The 24,934-nt window shown below is 36.8% G+C and overlaps 1 protein-coding gene and 1 non-coding gene across 7 annotated transcripts in view; one reads left to right on the top strand and one right to left on the bottom strand.

The window, feature by feature from the left end:
- SLC35A3 (solute carrier family 35 member A3) overlaps window positions 1-24,934 on the top strand; it is a 57,588-nt gene that overhangs the window by 26,198 nt on the left and 6,456 nt on the right. For 4 of the 6 annotated variants that reach the window (XM_063625613.1, XM_063625615.1, XM_063625612.1 and 1 more), the window contains exons 2-6: window positions 2,028-2,232; window positions 7,672-7,826; window positions 15,284-15,406; window positions 19,602-19,770; window positions 23,512-23,630. In XM_063625613.1, the coding sequence (XP_063481683.1) occupies window positions 2,046-2,232; window positions 7,672-7,826; window positions 15,284-15,406; window positions 19,602-19,770; window positions 23,512-23,630 (753 nt within the window). In that variant the 5' untranslated portion in view covers window positions 2,028-2,045. The remainder of the gene's footprint in view (window positions 1-2,027; window positions 2,233-7,671; window positions 7,827-15,283; window positions 15,407-19,601; window positions 19,771-23,511; window positions 23,631-24,934) is intronic. The other 2 variants (XM_063625617.1, XM_063625616.1) reach the window with 1 other exon arrangement.
- LOC134734952 (U6 spliceosomal RNA) lies at window positions 9,054-9,160 on the bottom strand. The gene has a single exon (XR_010117820.1). It is a non-coding gene; the product is annotated as a U6 spliceosomal RNA (small nuclear RNA).

A 24,934-nucleotide genomic window follows, 5' to 3' on the forward strand; every position in this document is an offset into this window, starting at 1 on the left:
GTGGTCTACGTCCTTCGTACTTCCATATGATTTTAAAATAAGCTTGCTTGGTTTTTATTTGTTTGTTTACCAAAAAAGCCTACAGCGATTTTGTTCAGAATTGAATTGCATCTTCAGTTAAATCTATGACAAAGGATGTGATCATCACTGGGAAAGCAGTCAGGTATTACACACTGCATTAAGTCCTTCCTTGAATTCAAGTAAGATCTGATAGATCTTTTTTTTTTTTTTTTTGAGACGTAGTCTTGCTCTGCCGCCAGGCTAGAGTGCAGTGGCATGATCTCGGCTCACTGCAACCTCTGCCTCCCGAGTTCAAGCTATTCTCCTGCCTCAGCCTCCCGAGCAGCTGGGACTACAGGTGCGCACCACCACGCCCAGCTAATTTTTGTATTTTTAGTAGAGACGAGGTTTCACCATGTTGGCCGGGCTGGTCTCAATCTCTTGACCTCATGATCAACCTGCCTCAGCCTCCCAAAGTGCTGGGATTACAGGCGTGAGCTGCTGCACCCAGCCAGGTAGATCATTTTTATGTCCACCATGGTAATGGTGGTTGATAGTGTTCAGATTTTCTATATTCTTACTGGGTTTTCTTTTTTGTTGTTATTTTACTAATTACCGAGAAAGGTAGGGTAAAAATCTTTAATTATGACTGCATTTACCTGTTTTCCCCTTTAGTTATGTTAGTTTTTGCTTTATGTATTTTGAAGGTATGTTATTAGGCACATATATATTTAAAATGGTTATATTTTTCTAATGTATTGACCCTTTTATCATGATGAAATGTCCTTCTTTGATTCCAGAAATAAATCTTATGTAACCCATTTTGGCTGATATTAATAAAGTTTCTTTAATTTTTTTAGTTATTTTTTTCATGATATATCTTTTTTTGTCCTTTTACTTTTTAACCTATATATGTCTTCATATTTAAAGTAAGTCTCCTGGAGTAATACTGAATTGCTTTAGGGAAAATATAGGGATTTTGAATTAGTATCATTGGGGGAAGCTGGGTGAAGGGTACATATGAACTCTTGTAAATTTTTTAAACTATGTGAGTCTAAAATTATTTTAAGTCTTCATAATTGCTTGTTGCTGCATTTTTAAGATAGCTTGCTTGAAATTCTTTTCTGACTATTGCAACAACTGTGTCATCTCTGCATTGTTGTCTGTTGGTTGTCCTTACTCATCCAAGTTGAGACCTTTTTTCTGTTTGTTGGTATAATAAATATACTTACTTTGGATTGTTTCCTGAACTTTTTGCATATTATATTACGAGACTCTGTTTCCTATTTAAATCTTCTATGTTAATAGACAGCCACTGGGGAGGGAGGAAAAGTACTGCCTCCTTGCAAACATTTGCCTTCTATAGGGCAGGAATGGTCAGCAGGGCTCTGTCCCACAGTTTCTGTTGCTGTAACCCCTAGTGGGAAGGGGAAGGGCCACCACCTCTGCTTTCATTGGTTCAAGATGAGGATGGTCAGTAAAGTTCTTTCTTGCTGATTACACAGTAACCAGTTGAAAAGATTTTATTCTGAAAGACTCTTGCCTTCTCAGGCCTTTGGTTAGAGAAAGTATGTTTTTCTTGGGGCTTTTGTTGCTGTTGTTCTTCTATGCCTTTGAGCAGTTTCAGGTTGTGGGCTGCTGTGGCACCCAAAGTAGATTATATCTGTAGCAAAAAAAATCTCTAGGGAATTCACTGCTGAGTCATCCCTCAAGATCTGATGTCCCTAGCCAGTTTACCTTATTTTCTTCACCTTCCTGAGTCTTCTGGTAGTTGCTTTTTGTTTCCAATTCAAGGTTTTTGGTTGTAATTAGCAGAAAGAATAAGGTGGAGTGTGCTTATTTCATCTTGTCTGGAACAAGAAGTCTCTTGGTTTCTGTTTTTTTTTTTCTTTTTTCTTTTTTCTTTTTGGTGGCAGGTGGAGGAGAGACCTGCAGGCCCTCTCCCTTCTCCCTCTTGGTGTTTTTTAATATGCTAGTTTTCATATGTTGTAATCTTATTTATTTGCCCTGTTTATTTTGTTTTTCAGGCAAATGAAGATAAAACAATGTCCGCCAACCTAAAATACGTTTCCCTGGGAATTTTGGTCTTTCAGACTACCAGTTTGGTTCTAACAATGCGTTATTCCAGAACTTTAAAAGAAGAAGGACCTCGTTATCTATCTTCTACAGCAGTGGTTGTTGCTGAACTTTTGAAGATAATGGCCTGCATTTTATTGGTCTACAAAGACAGCAGTAGGTATCTAGGTTTTTTGTTTTTAATCAATGCAATTTATTTAGTTTGCATATGTATATATTGGTAACTACACATTTGCACTCTTGCATTGTCGAATGGCCTAGTATGAAGAATATTTCAATATTTTAAACATTTTCTTAAGACATTTTAAGTCTAGTAATAAAGCCATTTTATTTTAATCTGTATCATGATTCATATCTTCTGGTTAATTCTGTAAATATAAAATAGTTTCTTGCATTTATAATAATTTAAGAGTAAATTTTATAAATCTGTTACTGTTAGAACTTTAGAAGAATCATAATAATTTTTTTTTACTAATGTAAACACCTATTTATTTGCTTTATTGATTAGTCCAGCAGTGACTAATTTTATATAGTTTTAAAAAATAGTTCTATTGAGATAATTCATGAGCCATATAATTTATGTGTTTAAAGTATATTACTTAATGGTTTTTGGTATATTTCAATTCTAATTTTTTAAACCTATGGTAAAGTATATACACATAACATAAAATTTGCCATCTTAACTATTTGTAGTGTACACTTCATTGTCATTACTTTTACAATGTTGTACAACAATGACCACTGTCCATTTCTAAAGTTTTTTTATCACTTTAAACAAAAACTTTGTAACTGTTAAGTAATAGCCCCCATTCTCCCTTACCCACAGCCCCTAGTAACCTCTAATTCACTTTCTGGCTGTATGAATTTGCCTATTCTAAATATTTCATATAAGTAGAATCATGTATTTGTCCTTTTAGGTCTGGTACTTAGCAAAATGCTTTCAAGATTTATTCACGTTGTAACATGCATCAGAACTTTACTCCTTTTTATGGCTGAATAACATTCTATTGTATGGACGTAGCACATTTTGTTTATTCATCCATGTGTGCATGGACACTTGGGTTGTTTCCACCTTTTGGCTATTGTGAATAATGCTGGAAAGAACAATGAGTAATGCTTCAGTAGATGTACAAGTATCTGTCCGAGTCCCTGTTTTCATTCCTTCTGGGTATATATTTAGGAGTAGAATTGCTGGGTCATATGGTAATTCTATGTTTAACTTTTTAAGGAACCATCAAACTGTTTTTCACAGTAACTGGACCATTTTACATCTCCACCAACAAAGTACGAAGGTTCCTGTTTCTTCACATCTTCACCAGCACTTAATATTTTGTTGTTTTTTTCTTTAAATAGCCATTCTAATAGGTGTGAAGTAGTTTCTCATTGTGGTTTTGACTTGTGTTTCTCTAATAACTAATGATGATGAATTTTTATGGGTTTTTTTTGGCTTTTTGTGTATTTTCTTTCCTTTCTTTCTTTCTTTCTTTTCGTTCTTTCGTTCTTTCTTTTTTTTTTTGAGACTGAGTCTCACTATGTCGCCTAGGCTGGAGTGCAGTGTCACGATCTTGGCTCACTGTAACCTCCACCTCCCAGATTCAAGCAATTCTCATGCCTCAGCCTCCCGAGTAGCTGTGATTACAGGTGTGTGCTACCACACCCTGCTACTTTTTGTATTTTTAGTAGAGATGGGGTTTCACCAGGTTGGCCAGGCTGGTCTCGAACTCCTGACCTCAGGTGATCTGCCCACCTCGGCCTCCCAAAGTGTTGGGATTATAGGAGTGAGCCACCACACCTGGCCCTTTTTGTGTGTTTTCTTTCAAACTACATCTGACTGACTTGTTAAAAGACTGAATATGTGAAAGTCAGAAGAAAGGAGGAATCCAGCTTGAGGAATAATTGCTAGGTTTTTAGATTAAACTATTGGGTGAATGGGTGCTGCAATTAATGATATATATAAATAGATTTGGGGGGGAATTAAAGCTGCTTTTTGCATCATGTAAGTTTCAGACAGCTATAAGGCATTCCCACTGAGATGTCAAATAGTAGAATCTATGCGTATAGAGCTCAAGAATATGTCACTTTACATTTTGCTTTAAAGTCGAGGATTGAATGAGATAACCTAGTGTATACTAGAAGAGAAGAAGGCCAAAGGCTGAACTCTGTTGCATTCCCAATATTTAGAGGTCAGATTCCACATGAGGAATCAGCAAAAGAAGACAGAAGCAAAATAGAAAGATAAATGGAAACGTAATAGCCAAGCTGAGATGGTAGTGTTTTTGCTGCTAAGGTATAGATGAGCAGAAGTGTTCACTGCATTTAACATTGTGGAGCCAAAGATATCTTTGACACAAATAGTTGCATTGTAGAGAGATGTGGTGAAAATGTGATAAAACCAACTTTCAGTGAACCAAAGCATCTATAGACACACCATACAGAAAAACAGATTCCAGGTGGATTAAAGATTGACATTTAAAAAGCAAAACTTTATGACCTTACTATTGTGAATGATTTCAAACAACATACAAAAGGCACAAATAAGACATAAAGGAAAAAATAGATAATTTAGTGTATATTAAATTGAAAAACATCTGTAAATCAAATCAAGAAGACAAGTCACAAATTAAGAGAAGATATTTATATCACTTGTAACCACCAATAATTAATATCCAGAATTACAATTACTCCTACAACTCAATCAGAGTTAATAGAAACTTAATAGAAAAGGGGGCAAAGGATATAAACAGGTAATTCACAGAAGAAGAAACCTGCATGGCAGATAAATATGTAAAAAGATGCTCAACTTCACTAGCAATCAAGGAAATTAGATTAAAACCACAGGACACAATTTCACTGCCCTCAAATTGGCAAAAATAAAAAATCTTAATACCAGGAATTGGTGATTATTTAAAAATTGAATTTAAAAATTAAAAAATAATCAGGTTTGGTGCACACCTGTAGTCCCAGTTCCTTGGGAGGCTGAGGCAGGAGGATTGCTTAAGCTCAGGAGTTGGGATCTAGCCTGGGCAACATAGCGAGACCCTCATCTCTAAAAATAAAATAACATAAAATTAAGGTAATATTTTAGTTTTCTTTTCTGGTAAAACTAAGAAAAAAACCTTTTGGCAACTTTTATCTTAGTTAAGAATTTTTCAACTATTATTTTGCGTTGAGGAGAGGGTGAGTACCAGGTAGTAATTTTAAAGTTTTTTTTATTTCAAAAAACTTTTCATAATCAAAGTTTTCCTATTTTATATTGAGAGAAAAAATTGTCTAAAGTATTATTATTGGTAAATAATTCTAGGGTTCCTTCAAATTAGAATAATTAGAATAATTCTAGGCTCCTTAGAACCCTAATTCTAGGGTTCCTTAGAATTTCTCATTTTTTTGAGGAGTTTATGTATATATCTCTAAAGGATCTTTGGCTATTTTTCGTGACTGATACCATGAGATTGGCCAGCTCAAAGTTCATTTTCAATCCCTTTCTCCCTTTCTTGGCTCTAATGTGGAGGAAATAAAGGAAAAGACTTCCCAGCTTCCTTGCAGCTATGGGTAGTTATGCAACACAATTCTGTTCAATGAGAACCAAGAAGATACCTGCTAAGCTGCTGTTTCCTCTCCTTTTTTTTGCTGCCTGAAACAAGAACTAGAGATGCAGCAGTACTTTGATGACCTTGTTGCAATAATCACGTAGACAACAGATGAAAAGCAGGAAGATTAAAAAGCCAAAATATATACAGTTATATATGTTTTATATGTAGTTTTATATATATATATATATATATATATGGATCTTAGAATAGTGCTTAGTTGATATTATCACATACCAGGCACATTTCGGTTTCCAAAAATTGGACATGTATTAAGATCTAATTTTATATATATATATATACACACATATATATATTTGTTTATTTTACCATCCAGGAATTTTCTCAAGGTTATATTGCAGAAATTTTTAAAGCCTGTTATTCTACTCTAATGCAGTTATTTTGTTTTTCTGCTATGCTTTTTTTCTAAGTATGCCTCTCTTGGACATAATTTTAATAATTTGCAATATGAAGTGACACAGGTTTAATTTGTAGCAGCATTGTATTAACAGGAAAGAGAGAATCCTGCTGTCTCTTTGATAATCCAGCTGAACCTAGAATATTGATTTCAGCCTGTTTATTGCCAGAGGGCTGCAGTGGTTAGAGGATTTCCAACATAGATACTGGAAGGTCTTTAAAAGATAATGCTGTATGAGAGATTCATGCAACCAAGAAGGGGTTGGTTCCTCATAACTCTGAAATCCTCTGGCTCCAGCTTTCTCTTTTTTTCCTCTCCTGGTTGATGGCACCTAGACCCATTAGTGGCACCACTTTGAGTTTTCTTCAGTCTCAATGTTGCAGTCAGGGTGGGAGAAGTGGAAGAAGAAGCCTTCTTCCAGATCACTGGTTGGCAGCCTGTGCCAGAGCTAATCTGGTTTGTTTTCAAGCCAGTGACAGTCACATTTTTTTTTTTTTTTTTTCTGAGATGAGGATCTTGTTCTTTTGCTCAGGCTGAGGTGCAGTTATGCAATCATAGCTTGCTGCTACTTCAAACTCCTGGGCTCAGTTGATCCTCCTGCCTCAGCCTCCTGGATAGCTGGGACTACAGGTGCCACAACACCCAGCTAATTAAAAACTTTTTTTTTTTTTTTTTTTAGAGACAGGTTCTCATTATGTTGATCAAGCTGGTCTTGAACTCCTGGCCTCAAGCATTCCTCTCACTTTGACCTCCGAAGATGCTGGCATTACAGACAGGAGCCACTGTGCCCAGCCTGACAGTCACTTTTAGGAGTGGGTTCATTTGCTTCCAGCATCCACCTTCCCACTTTTCTTAGAGTCCTTTGTCCACCCCAGGGACTTTTCCCCTCCTTTCACAGCTAGACACTTTGGCACCCTTTGCAACTTGCTTGGTCCAGGGTTGCCACAAACTTTCAATTTGGAAGAAAATGCAATATTTGAAAAGTGTAATAAAATGAAGCATAATTAAACGAGGTATGCTTAAAGAGAGAGAGCACCTGGGTCCCTGAGTCCCTATAAAAGCTTTAAGTCTGGACTCACCCTATGTTTGACAAATCCCTATGGGTTGAACTAGTGTTAGTTGGGTTTTCTGTTGTTCGCAACCAAACCTATTCCCTAACTGATTTACCTTCTTTTTACGATTAAAATCTTCACAATTACTAATTGGCATAAATGGCTGATGATAAACAAAATGCACAAAATACAAGTTTTTATAACATTGCTATAATAAACTAAGAATACTTGGTTGACGAATTAAAACTTTGAGCTTTTGGCTGTCATAAATATGTGTTTGTATGTGTTTGTATATACACATATATGTAGATATATATAAGATAAATTTGATTGTCAGAATAAAAGAATATAAGGTGTGATACATTATAATATTTAACATTTAAAAAATCAGCATCATAAAGATATATTTTAGCCCTAAAAGTATCTTGACATGTAGCTTAATTTTCTTTTTCTATAGGTGAGAAAATTGAGATCTTGAGAGCAGATATGTAACTTATTCAGTTACTTAATTACTGATTTTTCTCATATTATTTTCTAGAATGTAGTCTAAGAGCACTGAATCGAGTACTACATGATGAAATTCTCAATAAACCTATGGAAACACTTAAACTTGCTATTCCATCAGGGATCTATACTCTTCAGAATAATTTACTGTATGTGGCACTATCAAATCTAGATGCAGCTACTTATCAGGTACTTCAAATACGTTTCTTTCTTTTTTAAAAAAACTTTTTTCTTATACATAATAATTGTATATATTTATGGGGTACACGTGATATTTTGATACATGCATCCAATGTGTAATGATCAAATCAGGGTATTTAGGATATTCATCTCCGCAAACATTTATCATTTCTTTGTGTTGGGAACATTTCAGATCTTCTCTTCTAGTTACTTTGAAATTTTGAGTAAATTATTGTTAACCATAGTCGCCTTCCTGTGCTAACACTAGAACTTATTCCTTCTATCTAACTCAATTTTTGTACCCATTAACCAATCTCTATTTATTCCTCCCCCTGCCCTTGTACCTTTCCCATCCTCTGGTAGCTATCATTCTGCTCTCTACCTCCATGAGACCCCCCTCCCTTTTTTTTTTTTTTTTTTTTTTAGCTTCCACATGTGAGTGAAAATACGATATTTGTCTTTCTGTGCCTGGGTTGTTTCACTTAACATAATGACCTATAGTTGCATCCATGTTGTTGCAAATGACGGGATCTCATTCTTGTTATATCTGAATAGTATTTCTTTATGCATTTATCCACTGATGGGCACTTAGGTTGAGTTCATATCTTAGCTATTGTGAACAATGCTGCAATAAATACAGGGCTAAAGATATCCTTTTGATATACTGATTTTCCTTTCCTTTGGATAAATACCCAGTAGTGGGATTGCTGGATTGTCTGGTAGTTCTATTTTAAGTTTTTTGAGAATGCTTTGTACTGTTTTCCATAGAGGCTGTACTAATTTACATTCTCAGCTACAGTGTACAAGAGCTCCTTTTTCTCCACATACTCACCAGCACTGGTTATTTTTTGTCTTTTTGGTAATAGCTATTCTAACAGGGGGCAGGATGATATGTCACTGTGGTCTTGATTTGCATTTCCCTGATGACTAGTGATGTTGAGCATTTTTTCATATACCTGTTGGCTATTTGTATGTTTTCTTTTGAGAAATGTTTATTGAGGTCCTTTGCCCACTTTTTAATGGGATTATTTGTTCTTATGCTCTGGAGTTCTTTATATATTAAGGATATTAGTTTCTTGTTACATGATTAGTGCAAATATTTTCTCCCATTCTACAGATTGTCTCTGTATTTTTTTCTTTGCTTTGCAGAAGCTTTTTAGTTTAATATAGTTCCATTATTCTATTTTTGTTTTCATTGCCTGTGCTTTTTTCTTATGTATTTATTTGTGTATCTTTTAAAATATGGAACACTTCATGAATTTGTTTGTCATCCTTATGCAGGGGCCATGCTAATCTTCTCTGTATAATTCCAATTTTAGTGTATGTGCTGCTGAAGCAAGCACTGCCTGTGCTTTTGAAATAACAGCCATAAAATCTGCCCTGACCAATGTCCTGAAACATTTCTCCTCTATTTTCTTCTAGTAATAGTTTTATAGTTTTGAGTCTTATGTTTAAGTCTTTAATCCATTTTGAGTTTTTTTTTTAATATGGTGAGAGATGGGATCTAGTGCCATTTTTCTTCATATTCATATCCAATTTTCTCAGTGTCATTTATTGAAGAGGATGTCCTTTTTCTAATGTATGCTCCTGGCACCTTCGTCAAAAATCAGTTGGCTATAAACACGTAAATGTATTTTGGGGTTCTCTATTTTGTTCCATTGGTCTTTGTGCCTGTTATTAAACAAACTCCATGCTATTTTGGTTACTAGCCTTGTAGTATATTTTGAAGTCATAGTGTGATGCCTCTAGCTTTGTTCTTTTTGCTCAGGGTTGCTTTGGCTATTATTCAGGGTCTTTGTGGTTCCATATGAATTTTAGGATTGTTTTTTCTGTTTCTGTGAAGAGTGTCATTGGTATTTTGATGGGGATTGTCCTGAATCCGAAGATCGCTTTTGGTAATATGGTGATTTTAACAATATTAATTCTTTTAATCCACAAGCATGGGATATCTTCCCATTTGTGTCCTCTTCCATTTCTTTCATCCGTGTTTTGTAGTTTTTCTTGTAGAGATCTTTTACTTCCTTGGTTACATTTATTCCTAGATTTTTTTTTTTGTAGCTATTGGAAATAGGTTGCTTTCTTTATTTCTTTTTCAGCTAGCTTGTTATTAGTTTATAGAAATGCTACTGATTTTTGTATGTTGATTTTGTATCCTGAAACAATTGAATTTGTTTATCAGCTCTAAGAGTTTTTTTAATGGAATCTTTAGAGTCCTCTCTATATAAGATCATGTCATTTGCAAAGAGGGACAATTTGACTTCCTTTTTTCCAGTTTGGATGCCTTTTATTTCTCTCTTTTGCCCGATTTTGTTCCAGTTTTTAAAGGAAAGCCTTTCAGCTTTTCCGCATTCAGTGTATTAGTTGTGTGTTTGTCATATATGGCCTTTATTATGTTGATATGTTCCTAGGAATATTTTAAATTTTATCAAATGCTTTTTCTGCATCTATTGAGATGATCATAAGGTTTTTATTCTTCATTCTGTTGAAATGATGTATTACATTTATTGATTTTGCATATATATCAAACTGTCTTTGCATCCTTGGGATAAATCCTACTTGATTACAGTAAACAATCTTTTTTATGTGCTGCTGGGATCGATTTGCAAGTATTAATATTTAGTTCAGGATTTTTGGGTTCTCTATTGTGCTATTCAGGAATATTCAACTATAGTTTTATTTTTTGCTGTGTGCTTGTCTGGTTGTGATATCAGGGTAATGCTGGCCTCACAGGATGAGTTAGGAAGAATTCCCTCCACTTGATTTTTTTGGAATAGTTTGAGGAGAATTGGTGTTAGTTCTTCTTTATAAGTTCAGTAGAATTCACAAGTTAAGCCATCCAGTCCTGGACTTTTCTTTTCTGGGAGGCTTTTTAAGTGCTGATTGAATCTTGTTACTTGTTATTGGTCTGTTTAGGTTTTTAATTTCTTCTTTGTTCAATCTTGGTAGGTTGTATGAGTCCAGGAATCTATCCATTTCTTGTAGGTTTTTCAATTTGCTAGTATATAGTTGTTGATAATAGTCTCTAATGATCCTGTGTATTTCTGTGGTGTCATCTGTACTGTCTCCTTTTTTGTTTATGATTTTATTTGGGTCTTTCCTCTTTTTTTCTTGGTTAGTCTAGTTTGTAGTTTATTGATTTTACTTTTCACAAAACCAATTTTTGTTTTATTTCATCCTTTGTATTTTTGTTTAGTTTCTATTTCATTTAGTTCTGCCCTGATCTTTTGTTGTTGTTTTTTGTTTGAGGCATTCTTTGTTGTCCACACTGGAGTGCCATGGCACAGTCTTAGCTTACTGCAGCCTCAACCTCCTCGGCCCAAGAAATCCTCCCACCTCAGCCTCCTGAATAGCTGAGAATATAGGCATGTGCTACCATGCCTGGTTAATTTTTTTTTTTTTTTTTTGTAGAGACAGGGTCTTATTATGTTGCCCAGGTTGGTCTTGAACTTCTAGCCTCAAGTGATCCTCCCGCCTGGCCTCCCAAGGTGCTGGGATTATAGCTATGAGCCACAGTGCCTGGCCTGCCCATCTTTATTATTTCTTTCCTTCTTTTAGTTTTGGGTTTGGTTTGTTCTTGCTTTTCTAGCTTCTCGAGGTATATTAGGTTGTTTATGTGAAATCTTTCTAATTTGGTGATATAGGCATTTATTGCTGTAAACTTCCCTTTTGTCACTGCTTTTGCTGTATCTCATAGGTTTTGGTATGTTGTGTTTCAATTTATATTTGTTTTAAGAAATTTTTCTAGGCTGGGCACAGTGGCTCACGCCTGTAATCCCAGCACGTCGGGAGGCCAAGGCGGGTAGATCACCTGAGGTCAGGAGTTTGAGACCAGCCTGGCCAACATGGTGAAACACTGTCTCTACTATAAATACAAAAATTAGCGAAGCATGGTGGCGGGTACCTGTAATCTCAGCTACTCAGGAGGCTAAGGTAGGAGAGTTGCTTGAACCCAGGAGGCAGAGGTTGCTGTGAGCTGAGATCACGCCATTGCACTCCAGCCTGGGCAACAAGATTGAAACTCCATCTCAGAAAAAAAGAAAAGAAAAGGAAAAAAAGAAAAGAAAAGAAAAGGAAGAAAAGAAAATTTTCTATTTTGGTCTGAGAAGATACTTGATATGACTTCAACTTTTAAAGATTTGTTGAGAGTTATAGCCTAATATATATTCTGTTCTGGAGAATGCTGCATGTGCTGATGAGAAGCATGTGCATTCTGCAACTGTTAGATGAAGTGTTTTGTGAATGTCTGGGAGTTCCATTAGGTATAAAGTGTAGTTTAACTCCTCTAATGTTTCTTTTGTTGATTTTCTTTCTAGACGATACATGTGCAAAACTGAGAGTGGGGTTGTGAAGTTCCCAATTGTTACTGCATTGGAGTCTATCTCTCTCTTTAGAGCTACTAATATTTTCTTAATATATCTAGGTGCTGCAGTGTTGGGTGCATATATATTTAGAATTGCTCTATAGTCTTGTTGAATTGATCCCTTTATCATTATATAATTACCTCTTTGTTTCTGCGGTTTTTGACCTAAAGTCTATTTTATATAAGTATAGCTATTTCTGCTCATTTTTGGTTTCTGTTTGCATGGAATATCTCTCTATCCCTTTACTTTCAGTCTATGTTTGTCTTTACAGGTGAACTGCATTTCTTGTAGGTAGTGTGTAGTTAACATATGGTTTTTTAAATCCATTTTCCTAGTCCATATCTTTTATGTGGGAAATTTATTTACATTCATAGTTATTATTGATACATGGGGATTATTCCTGTAATTTTGTCAGTTGTTTTCTGGTTGGTTTTCTGTAGCGTTAATGTTGACTCCTTTCTCTTTGTCATTTGTGTATCTGGTTTTCCAGTGAGTTTTGTACCTTCATGTGTTTTTATCATGGTAGATACTGGCTTTCAAGTGCAGGACTCCTGTAGGCACTTTTTTTGTTTGTTTTTGAGTTAAGGTCTGGCTCTATCACCCAGGCTGGAGTGCAGGCGCACAGTCTCGGTTCACTGCAACTTCTGCCTCCCAGGCTCAAGCCATCTTCCCTCAGCCTCCCAAGTAGCTGGGACTACCGGTGCACACCACCATGCCTGGCTAACTTTCGTATTTTTTTAGAGACGAGGTTTCGTCATGTTTCCCAGGCTGGTCTTAAACTCCTGAGCTCAAGAGATCTGCCCGCTGCGGCCTCCCGAAGTGTTGTGATTACAGGCACCTGGCCTAAGCATTTCTTATATGGCTGGTTTAGTGGTGATGAATTTCCTCAGTTTTTCCTTATCTAGGAAAGACTTTATCTCTCATTTTATTTTTAAAAATTTTATTTACCTATTTTTTAATTTTAAAAAATTTATTTCTATTTTATTTTTTATTTTTTATTTTCTAAAAGATAGATGTCTTGCTATGCTTCCCAGACTGGAGTGCAGTGGCTGTTCACAGGCACAGTTATGGTGCACTGCAGTATCAAACTCCTGGGCTCAACCTGTCCTCCTGCCTCATCCTTCCAGGTAGCTAGACCACAATCGTACTCTACCAAGCCTGTGCACGCCACTGTGCCCTGCTAATTTTTGTATTTTTAGTAGAGACAGGGTTTCATCATGTTGGCCAGGCTGGTCTCGAACTCCTGACCTCAAGTGATCTGCCCACCTCGGCCTCCCAAAATGCTGGGATTACAGGCATGAGCCTCCATGCCCAGCCTGCATTCATTTTTTAACAATAGTTTCACTGCGTATGGTATTTTTATCTGGCAGTTTTTCTTTCTTTCAGCACTTGGAATATATCATCTAATTCTCTCCTGGCCTATAATGTTTCTCTTAAAAAATCTGCTGTTAAGACTGATGGAGATTTCCTTATATGTAACTTGATGCTTGTCTCTTGCTGTTTTTAGGGTTCTCTCTTTGTCTTTTGACTTTTGGTAGTTTGGCTATAATGTACTTTGGTGAAGATCTTTTTGGGTTGACTCTATTTAGCCTTTTTCATTCTTTTTTCTCTTTTTTTTTATGTGACTGGCTTATTTGAAAAGACCTGACTTCAAGTTCAGAAATTCTTTATTCTGTTTCATCTAGTCTAACATTGAAGCTCTTGATTGGATTTTTTATTTCATTTATTGAATTCTTTAGTTCTATGATTTTTGTTTAGTTCTTTTTTATGATATCTCTTTGTTAAATACCTCATTTAGATGATGAATTGTTCTCCTATTTTGTTTATATTGTCTGCTTGTGTTCTCTTGTTTCTCATTAAACTTTCTAGATATCGTTATGTTGAATTCTTTTCAGGCCTTTCATATTTTCTTTTCATTGGGATGTGTTACTGGAGAATTATTGTGTCCCTTTGGAGGTATCATATTTCCTTGCTTTCTCATGTTTCTTGTGTCCTTATATTGACATCTGTGCGTCTGGTATAACAATAGCTTCTTCCAGTTTTGTAGATAGCTTTCATAGGGAAAGACATTTTCCTACAGATATATACATAATGTTGGTTGGGTAGGGTGCTTTGGCTTTGATCCTGGGTGGGTGCAGTAATATATAGGCTCTATATGATTTCTTTGGCTATAATCAATGTCAGTGGGGTCTGTCTGGTTCCTTAGTGGCTTCGACTGAAGTTGTTAGTGGAGGCTGTGGCAAGGCGTTGCTGGGGATGGGGATGCCAGGCAGGGTCCAGTGGTGGCAGTGGTGGACCAGGTATGCTGGTTCTTGGGTCCCCAGAGGTGTATGCAGATACTAGCAGTGGTGGGTCCAGGTGGCTGGTCCTTGAGCCTCCCAGCAGCTTATTTTAGTGCTGCTGGAGGCAGCAGTGGGCTGGGCAGGTAGGTGGGTCTTCCAGTTCTTGGGTGGCATGTGTGGCATTGGCAGTAGCAGGAGCAGCAGTAGGCCAATCTTGAGTCCCCAAGCAGTGTACATGAGTGCCAGTGGTGAAAGCATAGGGCTGGGCAATCCAATTTTCAGGCCCCAGTTTGTGTGCATGGGTGGGTGCCAGTGATGGTAGCAACAGGTTGTGCAGGTCAGTCACTAGCCCCCGGGAGGCATGCGTGGGCAGTAGACAGAGCAGGCTCATTTTCAAGTCCCTGGAGTCCTGTGCAAGCAGTGGTGGGTGGGACAGGCTTGTCTTCAGGCCCCTGGATGGTCTGCGAAGGTGCTAGCTGTGGCAGGTGGGGCAGGTTGATACCCAGGCCCCTAGATTGCATGCTTGTATATCTGCAAGAGTGGCAGTGGCTGTGGAGATAATTTTGTCTTTGCTTGCATGTTGCAACCTAATTTACAATAAGAAGGTTCAATTCATTTTGCATTATTGCCTAAAGTGTCCAGAGCTCTCTGGTACATAGTACAGATTCCTGAGACTGGCGTTAACTGAAGCTTTAGATTCCAGTTCCCAGCCAGATGCAACCACCAGGCATGCTGCCATAGTCCTTAAAATACATTTCTAATAGTACCCTTAAGGAATAAATAAACAAACGAACATTAATAATATTACTGTTTTCTTTTTCAGGTCACGTATCAGTTGAAAATTCTTACAACAGCATTATTTTCTGTGTCTATGCTTAGTAAAAAATTGGGTGTATACCAGTGGCTGTCCCTAGTAATTTTGATGACAGGAGTTGCTTTTGTACAGGTAACTATTCAAGATAAGTATACATTTTTATCTTTATCATGGTTTCAAAACCTTATTTATTTTGTGTGGAGAAATATGGTTCTATTGATTGTTGAAACCAACAAATGTTTTTCCCCACAACTAACATGTTTTGAGGGCATCCTTTGCGTGACATACTACATTGGGAGTGTAAGTAATACAGAGGAATTAGTCAAAATAAAATTATATTACCTACAGAAGTGAACATTCTAATTAGGGAAATAAGACACTGCATTTTAAAGAAAGTTGATTTTTGCTGGATATCTGTAGCATTTGAGATTATTAGCCACTCCCTTTTTATTTTCTATCGGCTTCATGATACCATTTTTTCCTGGTTCTTTTGTCTTTCTAATGATTCCTTATTGGTTTTCTTCATAGGAATCTTTTTTGTGAGACTCCCTTTAAATACTGGGGTTGCTTGCAGGTTTGTTATTTCTTCTAAGTTATATTTTTATTTTTGGAGATTTCATCTATTCTTGGGGGGGGTTAATTTTAATTTTTTTAAAAAAATTTATATAGTGACAGGGTCTCACTATGTTTCCCAGGCTAGTCTCAAACTTCTGGGCTGAAGTGATCATCCTGCCTCAGCCTCCCAAAGTGTTAGATGTGAGCCACTGCACCTGGCCTTAGTATTTATTGTGATTATTATTATTTTTAGTCCTCAGTGATACTTGTTCTGATGGAAGATTTTATTAATACTTACATCCTGATAATTCCTCAGTTCATGCCATCACTTTCCCTGGAGTGTGGTTTATATCATAAATCAATTTTTAATTTTTTTTTTTTGAGATGGAGTCTCGCTCTGTCCCAGGCTGGAAGGCAGTGGTACAATCTCAGCTCACTGCAACCTCCACCTCCCGGGTTCAAGCAATTCTCCTGCCTCAGCCTTCCAAGTAGGTGGGATTACAGGTGCCTGCCACCATGCCCAGCTAATTTTTTGTATTTTTAGTAAAGATGGGCTTTCACTATGTTGGCTAGGCTGGTCTCAAACTCCTGACCTCGTGATCCACCTGCCTCAGCCTCCTAAAGTGCTGGGATTACAGGCATGAGCCACTGCACCCAGCCTAATATTTTTAATATTTATTTTAAATGAGTATTACAAAAATATAAGTGGCATATCAAATTCATATTTTCATAAATATTGCTTAGGGTAAGCTAAAGTAGGCATTGTTTCAAATAGTAAGGTATTTTAAATTAGAAAGTTATTAATAGTTCAGGTGGAACATAAGTTTGACAAAACCATGAAAATGATAGGCAAATAACTGAAGCTTCAGGAACACAGACCTATAGGCTAAAGCTCAGAGTAATTAGTGTGACACACTGGACCTTCTGAAATGTACCTACAATTCTAGACTCATTTCTGCTGCTGCATACTTCACACTCTGAATTGCTACAACTGAGCTGCTTGTAGGGGCTATTTTGCACAGCTGAGCATTTATCCATTCTTTCTCTTGTGCCTACAATGCCTTCTCCCCTTTCTTTGCCTGGCTAACTCCCACCTTTAAGACTCAGCTCAGTCTTAAAGTCTGCCTCTACCAGAATATCTTCCTAACATCACAGGCATAACATTTAAACATTTATGCCTTCTTCTCTACCACCATAGTACTTTGTACGTATCTTTTCCAAAGTACTTATATTATGGTTAAATGCTCATTTATATGTCTGTTTACCCCTACAACTTAAGTTCCTAGAAGGCAGCAGCTGTATTTCACTGCTCCTTCCATTCATAGTGCCTAATTAGCAAGACTTAAACAAATGATATATTTTTTTACATGATTGGTTGTCAACTGATTTTATATCCTGTAAGTACAGATGACTCCTGGGAAATCTTCAGGGATGATATTGGAGTTAAATTAGGTGTTGAAAGGTAATAATTATAATGAAATTTGCATACTGAGTACTTATGTGCCAGGTGCCCACTTGGTACTTATCCTGTATAATCTCATGTTATACCCAACTGTTTAAGGTAGATATTATTCTTCCCAACTTACAAAAGAGTTATTGAAGCTCAGAGAGGTTAATGAAACTGCTTATGATCCCAATCTAGTAGTGGCAGAGCCAGGACCAAATCTCCTTAAAACTTTTCACTATTTGTGTTTCAGTAGGTTGGAAACACCAGAAAAAGCATTACATAAAAGGTATGTTAAAAAAAAATACGGATGTTGATCTGTGGATAAGCACAAGATAAGTTAAGGGGTGGTAATAGTCTTCTTTGATTGGAACAAATAATTGACAAAGATATGGTGAGAGATGAAATTACAAAATACAGATTGGTCCTATATTATATGTGGTCTTCAGTATTGAGCCAGGAGCTTAGGCTTCACTGCTTTTGGCTGTAAGGCCTCACTGGAGAGTTGGAAGGGAGAGAGGCATATCAGAGAAATCCTATAGGCATGCAGGGCAGATTGGTGGGGAGAAAGACTGAAGGAATGGAGCGGAGTTAGAAAGCATGACAGGGACCTAAACTGTCAGGTTAATGGGATTGGAATGTCCCACAGCAGTGATGTAAGAGTTCTTCCAAGGGAAGAATCAGTATGAGTGTTAGACCAATAAATATCATAGAGAATGGAGAGCAAGGAGATTAAGAAACTTAAGTTTGAATGGTGGCATTTTTAATAGATATAAAGGTATCAAAAGGTATGTTTGCTTTGAAGAGGGATGGGTACATTTTAATCATATTGGCTTTGAGGAGATAATAAGTTTCTGGATAGCAGCAACTGAAAATCTTGGACTTAAGCTCAGAAGAGATGTCAGTGCTTCTGTGAATCAGCTCTCCAGGGTAGAGGGGATTCCTATAAACTATGCTGTAGAACTACACTGTCCAATAGGGTAGCCACAAGCCATATGTAGCTATTTAAATTTAATTAGTTAAAATTAAATTAAAATTTCCATCCCTTGGTCGCACTACCCACATTTCAACTGCTCAATAGCCACTTAAATATAGTGATGACCCTATTGAGGGTGAAGATACAGAACATTTCCATCATCCAGAGAGTCAGTTGACTAGAATAAATATAAAGATTGGAGGAGAGAACACGGAAAAGAGCAGGTTGTTTCAAGAGGTAAGGAATGAAGAGTCAGTAGTGTTAATTCTGTGTTGAAGGCAAGCTGAATAGAGAATGAACAATTTTATTATTAAAAATTAGTTAACGTATTGATTGAAAAGTCTTTGGTCACTATGAAAAGTACAGTTTCAGAAGGAAAAATGGCTTTAAGAAGTCCAGCTAGGTTGGGCATGGTGGCTCACACCCACAATCCTAGCACTTTGGGAGGCCAAGGCAGGCAAATTTCTTGAGCCCAGGAGTTTGAGACCATCCTGGGCAACATGACAGAACCCTGGCTCTACAAAAAATACAGAAATTAGCTAGGTGTGGTTGTGTGCACCTGTAGTCCCAGCTACTGGGGAGGCTAAGGTGGATCACCTGAGCCCAGGGAGGTTGAGGCTGCAGTCAGCTGTTATCATGCACTGCACTCCAGCCTGGGTGACAAAGTGAGACCATGTCTCAAAAAAAGAAGTCCAGCTAGTAGAAGATCAAACTGAGGAGGGAAGAAATAGATGCAAAAGAAAATTTAACAGTAGTTACAGGATATCAGTTGATTAGATTAAGGGTAACATCTAAGCCATAGGGTACCATCTCTGGTGCAATGATCCTGGAGTCCCTTCCAACACATTTTGTTTCCAGTGTCTTGTACTCAGAGTTTTCCTTCCCTGTCTGATGGACTGTCTTTTCCTGACAGTGTTTGGGGTTCACCTCCCAACAGCTTCCCTTTATTATGCTTGATTTAGAACACTACTTTCCAGCTGATCTCTACTTTTGCTGACACAGCAGAGGGGATGTGAGATTCTCATCTTTCTTCTACCTGTATTTGAGATGGTGCTTTTTAATAAATTAAACTTTAAGGAATTATCTCAAGGTAACATTGGTCTCTGTAATAGATGAAATGTAAAATATTTATTATTTCTAAGGTACTTTTTGAAATTATAAGTTAGTAATATATTATCACTGTGAGAAAAAAAATCAAATGATTGTAAGGTTTTATGTTAAAAGCTCTCCTTTGCAATCCCAAAAATGATATTGGTTGCATTTTTAAGTTATGGTCTAAGAGTGGGCTCTTAATATGTTTATGTAAAATGTTATAGGAATTAAACTTCAATTTTATTTTTCTTCTTATTTAGTGGCCCTCAGATTCTCAGCTTGATTCTAAGAAACTTTCAGCTGGTTCTCAATTTGTAGGACTCATGGCAGTTCTCACAGCATGTTTTTCAAGTGGCTTTGCTGGGGTTTACTTTGAGAAAATCTTAAAAGAAACAAAACAATCAGTGTGGATAAGAAATATTCAGCTTGGTAAGTTTTAAATGTTTTCTAATATTATTTTAAAAATGATTATATTGTTATATTTAAAGATTTCTATATATCTTTAAATAAATGAGCCTTGCATAAAATCTGCTGTTGATCCAAATATCTGGCAATATTCTTGTCTTTTAAAACATTTTATTATATTATTTATTTATTTATTTTTTGAGACAGAGTCTTGCTCTCTCGCCCAGGCTGGAGTGCAGTGGCGCAGTCTCGGCTCACTGCAAGCTCCACCTCCTGGGTTCACGCCATTCTCCTGTCTCAGCCTCCCGAGTAGCTGGGACTACAGGTGCCCGCCACCACACCCGGCTAATTTTTTTATTTTTAGTAGAGATGGGGTTTCACCATGTTAGCCAGGATGGTCTCGATCTCCTGACCTTGGGATCCGCTCGCCTCAGCCTCCCAGAGTGCTGGGATTACAGGCGTGAGCCACTGCGCCTGGCCAAACATTTTATTTTAAATGAATGCCTTTTATTTAAGAATATGAAAAACTTAGATCTGTGACATAAAGACCAGCCTGGCCAACATGATGAAACCCCATCTCTACTAAAAATACAAAAAATTAGCCAGGCATGATGGCGCGTGCCTGTAATCCCAGCTAATCTGGAGGCTGAGGCAGGACAATCGCTTGAACCTGGGAGGCGGAGGTTGCAGTGAGCCAAGATTAAAGTGTCTTAACGTATAGTGAGCACTAAAAATGTCAACTATTTATATAAATATACAATATCAGAGAAAAAGAAACAAATAATCAAGGTTTGTGTGAGTTGCCTAAACTTTCATTAAATTGTAAGATAAAAATGGAAGACAAATCAGAATTCATGATTCTAATGTGCTTCATGGATTTCTTATTTGGTGACTTCATAAGCTCCAATGCTCACTGCAAAAAAATGATAACAGACTTAACGTTTTGAAAGGATAATTAAATAATTGCCTATCACAATTCAAAATTATAAGAACAAATTAAAACAATGTAATAGCATTTTTCAAACATCAAATTGTCAAAGATTAACATGATAAGATCCAATTTTAGCCAGAGGATAGAGAACCAGGAACTCTATTACCTATTGTTCCTAGGAGTATAGATTGATATAACCATGTTGGATTTCAATTTGGGAATATTTGCCAAAATTTTAAATATGTGTAGGCTGTAATATAAGAATTCCAAGTCTGGATAAGAATCTATCCTATAAGAGCACAAAGATAGACGTCCAGGATTATTGTTTCAGCCATTGGTTACAATTCTAAAAAATAGAAAACATTTAGAGGACTGGTTAAATAAATTACCAATATAATACATAGTATAGTGATTAAGATCATGTTCTCTCCTGAGCTCATGATTTACCAGTAGTGTGAGCTTTGGCAAGTTATGTAACCTCTCTGTGCTTCAGTTTCTTCATCTATAAAATAAACATCTACCTCATAGTGTTGTATGTGAGTTAACATACATGAAGCACTTAGAATAATTCCTGTTACATGCTGATACATACATATTTGCTATTATAATCCATACAAAGGAATATTATGCAACTGTTAGAATGCAGTAGATCTGTTCATACTGACATGTATATATCATTCTATAATGTATACTTTTTTAGTAATTACAAAGTCTTTTATAAATTAAAAAACTTTACTGGGTGTGGTGGCTTGTGCTTCTAATCCCAGATACTTGGGAGGCTGAGATGGGAGGATTGCTTGAGAACCAGGAGTTTTGAGACCTGAGCAACATAGTGAGACCCTGTTTCTTAAAAAAAATATATATATATAAGGCTGTATACAGTGGCTCACACCTGTAATCCCAGCACTTTGAGAGGCCGAGGCAGGTGGATTGTTTGAGCTTAGGAATTGGAGACCAGCCTGAGCAGCACTACAAAACTCTGTACAAAAAAACAAAAAAAAATTAGCCAGGTGTGGTAGCGTGTGCCTGTGGTTCAAGCTACTTGAGAGGCTGAGGTGGGAGGATCGCTTGAGTCCAAGAAGTCGAGGCTGCAGTGAGTTGTGATTGTGCCTCTGCACTCCAGCCTGCTAAGTGACAGAGTGAAATCCTGTCTCAAAATATACATATACACATATATATGTTATATATAAAACTCTTCTGTTGGTATTTTATATGTGTGTGTGTGTATATATATACACACACATACATATTTTATGTATGTATAATACCGTCATATAAAATACCATCAGATGTGTTTTTGTAATTATATGGCAGCATTAATTTCATGTTTGAAATTAGACATTAAAAGGATAGAGCTGACTTAAATGGAATTTTAGAGCATTTCACATCCTTTTCACTTCCTTTCTATTGTGGAATACTTTGATTAGTTATGACTTCATTTTTCAAAATTGCTTTACCCTTGCACTCCTTAACTGCATATATTGCAAAGGTGACCCATAAGAAGTGGTCCCTGTAAGCATGAATTTCTTTATTTATAGCCTAGCAATGCTTCTGGGAATCTCTTATTCCAATAGTCATGTGATAGAATATGTTTTTGAGGTGAAATTCAACATGAACAAGACAGTTTCTGCTCTCACCAAGTTAACTTTCTCCTCTCACCAAGTTAACTTTCTCTAACAGTGAAACTTCAGTAACACAGAATCTAATGATTTCTATGACTATTTCTTAGCTGTGATTTTTTGGATATTAGTTATTATTAGTTATACTTTGAAAACAAAACTTTTATTTATTTATTTATTTTTTTAGAGACAGTCTCACTGTTTTGCTCAGACTGGAATGCAGTGGTAGAATCGTAGCTCACTGTAACCTCAAACTTCTGGGCTCAAGTGATTGTCCCACCTCAACCACCTGAGTAGCTAGGACTACAGGCATGCACCACCACACCTAGCTAATTTAAAAATTTTTTTGTAGAGATGGAGTCTTGCTATGTTGCCTGGGTGGGTCTTAAACTCCTGGGGTCAAGTGATTCTCCTGCTTTGGCCTTCCAAAGTGCTGGTATTTCAGGCGTGAGCCACTGTGCCCACTCTCAAAACTTCTTAATAAGGAAAAATATTGTACCCCTTGCCTGAGCTTTTATATTTGTATGTATTGATGTGAATATATGAAAAATCTAGATCTAGCAAGAGGAAGATGGAAGAACAATGACATATTCCAAATGTGAGCAATTTGCACATATTTGAATGGGCTAGCCATGTAGTCATCTAATTTGTGCATTGTATTATTTTAGTGCTCCAAAGTTGGTAATGTCTGTTATTTTTTGTATTCTATGTCCTTGTCTTTTTACATTTGTATGTCTTTGTCTTGTAGTCATAATATTGTACTAAGTATACTTTTGTTAAGTATACAAAACCAAGTAAAAATTTTAGAAAGTAATCTAATTTTGGCTGGGCGCCTGACTCACACCTGTAATCCCAGCACTTCGTGAGGCCGAGGCAGGTGGATCACGAGGTCAGGAGATCGAAACAATCCTGGCTAACACAGTGAAACCCCGTCTCTACTAAAAATACAAAAAATTAGCCGGGCGTGGTGGCACGTACCTGTAGTCCCAGCTACTCAGGAGGCTGAGGCAGGAGAATTGCTTGAACCTGGGAGGCGGAGGTTGCAGTAAGCCAACATTGCGCCACTGCACTGCAGCCTGGGCAACAGAGCAAGAAAGTAATCTAATTTTATCAAAAAGAAAAAGTTAAGTATAAAATTATTTGGAATGTCAGTGAAAAAATATATCTCTTCAGACAAACTAAATGATATATCATGTAGACTTTACTTTTTTTTAGGTTTCTTTGGAAGTATATTTGGATTAATGGGTGTGTACATTTATGATGGAGAACTGGTATCAAAGAATGGATTTTTTCAGGGATATAACCGACTGACCTGGATAGTAGTTGTTCTTCAGGTAAACATCTAAAGTCTTAGATTTAATGCTAATAAACTCTATTTTAATATAAAGAATCAAAGTAGCTCCTGATATACTGATGTGAGGGGAAAAGGTCCCTCCTGTTAGTGCTCTCGTATCTAGTTTATTCGAGGAAGTGAAAATAGAAGTGATCTTAATGCTGTAATGAAATCTTATTTTGAAAAGGGGTCTTTAATGAACTTTGTGGTATTTAAATGTAACATAATGAAAATACAAGTTTAAGAATAAAAGAGTTGAAGCTAAAGGCAAATATAACTTTTGATTTTTCTACAAGTCTTATCATTGTACAGGAAGTCTGGGTCAGCTATTATGACCCAGGAAGCAGATCTAGATATTTAATTCTGTGACATTTCATAGCCTCATATTGTAGTTACATATTGGAAAACATCTGTAAAATTCAGTTTATATATAGCTTGGAATTGTTCAAGGGTTGAGTAATTAATTACATATTTAAAAATACATATGGAGAATTCTAGAGGACATAAAAATGAAGATACAAGTCACTATCCTTAGAGCCTCCTATTCTTCTAGAGATATTTGAAGCCTAAGAAGCAAGGCTCCAGAAAGGAAGGTGAAGATGGCAAAGGATAGTTGTGTTTTAAAAGCAGGTAGGATACTTCTATTTTTTTTTTTTTTTTTTGAGACGGAGTCTCGCTTTGTCACCAGGCTGGAGTGCAGTGGCGCGATCTCGTCTCACTGTAACCTCCGCCTCCCAGGTTCATGCCTCTCCTGCCTCAGCCTCCCAAGTAGCTGGGACTACAGGCGTCCGCCACCAAGCCCGGCTAATTTTTTGTTTGTTTTTTTTTTTGAGACGGAGTCTTGCTATCTCCCAGGCTGGAGTGCTAATTTTTTGTATTTTTAGTAGAGACGGGGTTTCACTGTGTTAGCCAGGATGGTTTCAATCTCCTGGCCTTGTGATCTGCCCGCCTTAGCCTCCCAAAGTGCTGGGATTACAGGCATGAGCCACCTCGCCCGGCCCGGATACTTCTGTTTTTAAGATAGCAGAAAAGGAAACAAGGATAAGTGAAAATTTGAAAAAAATAATTAAGAGAAAATTTGAAGCAGAGGTAGGGTGAGTCAAGAGAGTTTATGTATGATGTATCTTATTCCAGCAACCAGAAGAAGTCTCCTTCCCTTAAAAAGGGGCTAAAGATATGAGAAAAATAAAAAATGTTTGGTGTAACTGGTATGAAGGATTCAATAGGGAGTAAATAGATGAATGACAACATTGCCAAGAAATATTGGGACTGAAACATTAATTTGTAGTAAGCTCAATTGACATA

Source organism: Symphalangus syndactylus, chromosome 12 (genome assembly GCF_028878055.3).
Source record: "Symphalangus syndactylus isolate Jambi chromosome 12, NHGRI_mSymSyn1-v2.1_pri, whole genome shotgun sequence".
NCBI lineage: Eukaryota > Metazoa > Chordata > Mammalia > Primates > Hylobatidae > Symphalangus > Symphalangus syndactylus.